Genomic DNA, 7,018 nt, shown 5'->3' with positions numbered 1-7,018 from the left:
AGACTTTTAAATTTGTTCTGGTTTATTTTATGTTTTTGTTGCTGCTGTTCTGATTTATTTTCTACTTTGTTTTATATTGAGAATTTTGTTTTACTTTGTTATTCTTGTCAATTTTGTTGCTTTTTACAGTTTTTCTGTATATGAAATACAGCATAGTAGATCTATAGTGACAACTGGATTAACGGTTCCTTACGAGTATGGCAGAGGAGGTTGGGGAGAAATGGGGAGCAATGACATGACGACAAGATTGAAGAGAACGTTATAAACCTGTGGTGATGACAGTACTACTGTGTGACTGAACTACTGAATTGTATGAAACGGGAATTATATGCCAAAAATATATTGGGAGAGGAAACTTTAAAATAAAATAGCCGCTGTAGTTTTACTTCTGATATGTCTTAAAATAATGGCTCAAATATTGTGTTCATGTCTGTTCCGGATCTTTATTCCCCAAAAAACATAATTCACTGCTGTAGAGCCTGGATCATTGAAACTAACCACAGCTACCCCAGAAAATTTAGTATGCAAATAACATTTTATAAAATAAATGAACTCTTTTAATACTTTCCTTTTTCTTCTATTCAGTGAGGTTTTATTGAGTAACAATAAGAGTTCTATAGAACCAGGACCATGCACTATTAATACACAACTACATAAGGCATTACCCTATAAGGAGAACTTCTAAACAATAAAGATATATTTTTTATTTCTTAAAGGACGCATCTTCTTTTCTTTTTTTAAATGTTTTATTAGGGGCTAATACAACTCCTATCACAATCCATACATACATCAATTGTGTAAAGCACATCCGTACATTCATTGCCCTCATTATTGTCAAAGCATTTGCTCTCCACTTAAGCCCTTGGCATCAGGTCCTCTTTTTTCCCCCTCCCTTCCTGCTCCCATCTCCCTCATGATCCCTTGATAATTTATAAATTATTATTATGGAATATCTTGCCCTATCTAACGTCTCCCTTCACCCCCTTTTCTGTTGTCCGTCCCTCAGGAAGGAGGTCACAGTTGGATCCTTGTAATCGGTTCCATCTTTCCAACCTACCCTCCCTCTACCCTAATGACACACAGGAGAAGGTTAAGAACTGTCCAAAAATAATTCTAGAAAACCAACTTCTGGAACATTCCATTTAATTTCTCATATTTATTACCCTGAATCATCCATTAAACAATATGGAATGTGTGTAAAATTAATGTGGAATGTGTATAAAATTAATGTAGAATGTGTATAAAATTAATGTGATAGTGTCCAACATTTAGGAAGAACTCAGTAGAAGACAGCTATTATAAAGAAGAATTAAGAATAAATGCTCAATAAGGACTTTATAAATAATTAATAATAATAACAATAGATTATTTCTGCATGAGACTTTAGATTTACATCTGGCCAACCTCTACAACATCCTTATGAGCTAGAACAAGTGTCACGATTCTCACTTCCTGATGAGCAATGATACTTTCACAAAGGGTGAGTGATATACCACTGTTTCACAGCCAAGAAATCACAAAGTCAAGCATCATCTATCCTTACCCTCAGTGCCGGCTGACTGTCCTACAACGGGCCAGCCCTTTCCTCAGTGCTCCCATGACCTCCCGGTTCCTCAAACTATAAATGAGGGGGTTGAGCATAGGAGTAAGAACTGTGTAGAAGACAGAGACCACCTTGTCATGGCTAGGGGTTCGGTAGCGCTTGGGCCTCAGGTAGATGAACATGGCTGCCCCATAGAAGAGCGAGACAGCAATCAGGTGGGAGGAACAGGTGGCCAGAGCCTTCTTACGAGCCTGAGCAGAGCGCATGCGGAGCACAGCAGTCAGGATCCGAGCGTAGGAGGCCACGATGATGGAGAAGGGGAGAAGGAGCATGAAGACACAGCAAGCAAAGAGCAGGTTCTCAAACAGAGCTGTGTCTGCACAGGCCAGCTTCAAGAGAGCTGGCACTTCACAAAAGAAGTGGTCCACCTGCCTGGAGCCGCAGTAAGGAAACGTCATGGCTGCCACCACCTGGATCAATCCATCTAGTGTGCCAAAGGCCCAGGATCCTCCAGCAATCTGAAGACAGACCCTCTGACTCATGAGAATAGGGTAGCGGAGTGGGTGGCTAATAGCCACATAGCGATCATAAGCCATGAGTCCCAGCAAGAGTCCCTCGGATCCCACAAGAGAGACAAAAAAAACAATTTGTACACCACAACCCACGAAGGAGATGGATTTTCTTCCCGTTAGGAAGTTCACTGCCATCTTCGGCACAATGTTGCATATCAACATGAGGTCCATGAGGGAGAGCTGGCTGAGGAAGAAGTACATGGGGGTATGAAGCCGAGAGTCGATGTAGATGAGGGAGGTGAGAAGTATATTCCCACAGAGGGCCACTGTGAAGACAATCATGACCACAGAGAAAAGAGCAAGATCAGTTGCACGGTAGGAAAAGATGCCCAAGAGAATAAAGTCGTCTGTAGATGACTGGTTCAGCCAGGTCGCCATGGCTCAATTGTTCCTGATCACCTGAGGACATGTCCAAAAAAAGGCTCTGAAACAACTCATATATCCTTACATATCCCCGAATTCCACCTCTTCATATAGCCATTTTCCTTGTAATGTATCCAACCTCAGCAGTATGAGCTTTGGGGCATAGAAAAGGATTCTCTTTCATCTTCCCATGACACAGATAATAAGATCTCTTAGAGAATTGGACTACAGATCACTCTTTTCATATATCCATAGCAAGGGTGGAAGCTTAATTATTCTGTTTCTAATATAATATAGTCTTGAGATGATTAGGTACTCTTCCTTCAGCCAGCAAATTCTTGGCTTTGGCTTATGTCACTGACTTTCTTATCTGGGATCACACCGATTGGGTCAACTACTTTGTAACTGAGCTTGGACCATTTTACAATAAGAGAGAGTAATGGAAACTTAAGATATCCTTTGGTCTTCATTTACTCAGGCCAGAAATATTGGAATCGGATTGTTAACAGTTTTATTGGCATATCACTTTAATATCATACAATTCAATAGTTTAGTCATATTAAGAAGAGTTGTACCATCATCATCACAACCAGATTGAGAACATTGTCTTCTTTCTTATACTCATTGTTAATATAAATAACAACATTTCCATTTCTTCCCAACCTCCCCTACCATACCTATCAGAAACCATTAATCCAGTTACTGTCTCTATAGCTTAACCTATTCTAGATTTCATATACAGAAACACACACACACAAGCTAACAACAATAACAAAGTAAAACAGATAAATCTCAATTGAAAAGTAGGAATGTTAAAAACTAAAAAAAATTTTAAATGGGTCAAAAAGGAGAGAAAGTCTTAGATTTTAACCTAACAGCATCTGCAATAGTCCACTTTCCAAATGCATGATGCCAAGGTTATTCACATTCCTTGTCTATTATTAGTGGGGATTCACCAGATTCTTAATTCACATGTATTTCCCCTCACTTTTGTTTAACTTAAAAAAAAAAAAACTTAAAACTGGGTGAAAATGAAGATCAAATGACAGGATATTACATTGTAACCTAACGCCATCTGCCATCATCAACTTCACAGTGCTCTCTGTCGGATAACAAGGCTATACACATCCCTAGTCTGTGAACAGATAGGATTGATTGGAGGTTTAATCCAGGTGGGGACCCTGCAACTGGATTTTGGGCTTCCACTGTCATCTATAGCCTTCTGCAACCTTGAGGTTCACAATTTAAACTCTGATACTATTCCTTTTTTGTTTGTTTTCAGATTAATTATGTACAATCCTTGGATCACACAGTCTGCGTGCTTCTTCCATATGGACTTAGTTGACACCTTACTTAAATGGCTGTTTGTTTGAAGACTAGGCTTTAAAACCCCCAGACACTCTTCTTTCTGATAGCCAGGCACCATCTAGCTTCTTTTACACACTTTGCTCTAGCACCTATGTCCTGAATGACCTCTTCATGAGGGCGAGCATCAAACAAGGTCCTGTCATAAGAACTAACTGTGCTTAGATTGGGGCTAGAATTGAGTTTGAGCCCCAAATCCATTCACATGTCTATGGTTTAAATATGTCCCTAGTTTGCTTTAAACACATCATTATCATTTTATGTTAGAGAATATCATTATTCATCCCTATAGGGCATAAGGTAATTCCATTCATGGTGTCATTAATTTAATCAATGATAGAGAATTTAAAACACTGTTGAAAATAGCATATTATACAAGTATAGGCTGACTTTGAACTGTCTTACATAAATTGTTGACTTGTGCAGATTAAACTTTTCAATGACTAGACACTATTTACACAAACAATGGGAGTCGGCAATAAGGCAAAACTTTCAATAATATTCATTCACAATGGCAGAACCACACCAACCAGATTAATATGCCATAATAAAGCAAGGAGAGCATTAGATTCATTGGGCACTCTCAAGGCAAGAGAGCTGGACAAAAGTGCAGTGACTGCCAGTTTGTACCCTGGGGATTGCAGTCATCCACTTCTCACTAGGGAGGGTCAGCTTTCAGTCCAAAGGCTATAGGTGAGTTTGAGGTAAGCCCTATTCATCTAGTGGCCTTTCCACATTGAGTCTTTCTGGTGGGATCTAGGAAGGCTGCTGTGAGACTCAAAAGAACAAACTCCTAAGTCCCAGTAATGTACAGCACACAGCCTGGGTGACCAAGGGCTGAGTAGAAACTAGGTCAAAAGTGTCCAATTAGGAACATACCCTACCATGCCTATTCTCTTGCAATCAGTTCAGTTACACCATTTCCTTCCCTATAGTCAAGCCATCAGAGAGGCCACTTGACTGGCTCCACATTCAAAATATCTCAGAATCCCCTTAACGCTTCCCAGTCTTACAGCTGCTGTTGTGGTTCAAGTCTCAAATATGTATTATAACAACGGCTTTCCCAGTTTATACCATTGAACCCTTGCGTTGTTCTCATAGCAGTTCAAATGGCTCCACTAACATGTAAGTCATATGACGTGACTCTCAAGCTGAAAGTATGTCTTAAATCACTCCAAACAAAGCCCAGGTGCTTGGAGTGGCACACCGGGCCCTTCGGGACCCTCACCACTGGCAAATGCTGTTAGTTGAGCCTCGCCTCTCACCAAGCCGCCCTCAGGCCTACTGTGCTTCCCCTCACCCCATGAATTTCCTCAGGAAAGGGAGGGAAAGAAAACAGACCCACCTTTGGGCCTCTGTATTTTCCCCCAGATTGCCCCTCTCTCCATCTCCCCCAGATGCCTCTCTCTCTCATGTGCTGTTAGAACTTTACAAAGCTACCCTCTGAAGAGTCCTTCCTCGGCAGGCATGTTAAAAATGATGAATATCTTCCGCTTCCTAGCCCTATTGCTGCCTTAGCTTTTTCCACAAGACCAAGGCCATTTGATGCGCGCCTGCTTATATGTTTCTACTTTGACTGTCTCATCCCACTATCAAATGAGCATTATTTTTGTCCATATGTAGTTGGAATCCCCTAGAATCATCCATGTATGAGTTCATAGTATGAGCGCAAATATGTGAGTTGGCTGATTAAAATAATACACAGTAAATGCATTATTCATATCAAAAAGTTCTGAAAGAAGCAAGCCTGTTTCTTTCATAACAAGGGAGCTTTCTTGATATGAGGGTAGGGCAAGTTCATAGTTTAATTGTTTTCTATGAAGACAGATAGCAAGAAATATCTTTGGAAATTTCGAAAAGATTACATCTTCTCACAATGAATGGTACTATCCTGCATAATAGACTCACACACTGATGCCATCAAATGGATCTGAGCTACTGTAGTTAACAAGTCAACTGCACAGCCTTGCTTTCTGTGCATACGCCCACAGGTGTTTCCAAACTCGATGGGCCTGCCTATGTGCTGAGGGTGCCCAGGGTCACCTGCCGTGTACAGAGACCCTTGTCCCTATGCACCCAGTCCTGGCCTTCAAGCAAATGTGTGTTCAATCTCTCTCTTTCTCACTACTTCTCTCACGATGTTCGAATTTTCTCGTAAGTCTACCTCAGGCTACAGCTCGGTGTCACGATTTAGGAGACCCAAGGAATGACAGCGGAAACAATCAGAAAGCTGCACGACTGTCTGCAAATCTGACATCGCCACCCCTCTGTCTGTGTCTTTTAAAATACGAGAGGTTTCCTCGCTCATGGTCCTTTTTTACTGGAGGGAGGGATGGTGTCTGAAGATGACCTGCTTCACTTTTTGAAGTTCATGTACTCTATGCTTAAAGAAAACTTGTGCTTGGCCCTTTTGCTGCAGGATGTGTGTGTGTGTGTGTGTGTGCGTGCGTGTGTGTTATCTCTGTCACTGTACAAACCTCTTGAAAGGGACTTTCTAGACCTCCAAGAAAGACCAAGCCAGCAATAGGCAGCAGGAAAGAATTGTTGTTGTTGTTATTCTTGTTGTCGTTGTTGTTGTGGCAGCCTTCTAAACAAACATAGTCACTAACTAAACGGGCTTGACTTTTCCCTTGACCCCAGCGTTTATTTGTAACAGAGTAGTGGAGTGAGCCAATCTCTAAAACTGAAGGCAAAATGCTTCGGGAATAAAAGAACACTAGCCGACTAGCCTCCATAACAGCCCATTTCCTCTTTCCTCGGTTCTCCAGGGAGCTCCTTGTCACCAGGCTTCCCATCTCCTGCTTTTCCTCCCTCCCAGCAGGCAGACACCAGCCCTTGGTGCTTGGTCTAACCTGTCCTGAAAGACTCTTCCTTAGACATTGGCCTCCTTGTTCTCCACCTCCTCCTCCTCACTCATCTCGATGAGGTCTTCCCTTAAGACCCTAATTAAAGTTGTACCCTTCTGCCCCTTCCCTGTCTTGTGTTTCCCTAAAACTCAAAGCCATTGAACAGAATGCATCACATTCATTTGGATTTGTTTGTTTTCTGCTTTTCCAACTAGAACCAATGCTCTGTGATTCCATTCGCTGACGATGAGATCCTGGGCTCCTAAAACAGCATCTGGCATATATTGTGTTCTCAGGATATATTTGTTGAATGAATGATACTTGCATTA

At 41.4% G+C, this 7,018-nt stretch overlaps 1 protein-coding gene across 1 annotated transcript; it reads right to left on the bottom strand.

Annotated features, from left to right (window-relative positions):
• Positions 1-1,545: 1,545 nt before the first annotated feature.
• Positions 1,546-2,493, bottom strand: LOC142441165 (olfactory receptor 2V1). Its single transcript, XM_075543228.1, has one exon. The coding sequence runs from the start codon at positions 2,491-2,493 to the stop codon at positions 1,546-1,548; it is 948 nt and encodes a 315-aa protein (XP_075399343.1).
• Positions 2,494-7,018: the final 4,525 nt, after the last annotated feature.

The sequence above is a fragment of the Tenrec ecaudatus genome, chromosome 2 (genome assembly GCF_050624435.1).
Source record: "Tenrec ecaudatus isolate mTenEca1 chromosome 2, mTenEca1.hap1, whole genome shotgun sequence".
Lineage (NCBI taxonomy): Eukaryota > Metazoa > Chordata > Mammalia > Afrosoricida > Tenrecidae > Tenrec > Tenrec ecaudatus.
The sequence above is the reverse complement of the archived record's forward strand: the minus strand, read 5'-3'. Positions and strand labels throughout refer to the sequence as shown.

Excerpts from the sequence above, each read along its gene's own strand:
- LOC142441165 (XM_075543228.1), bottom strand. The coding sequence starts at position 2,493 with ATGGCGACCTGGCTGAACCAGTCATCTACAGACGACTTTATTCTCTTG.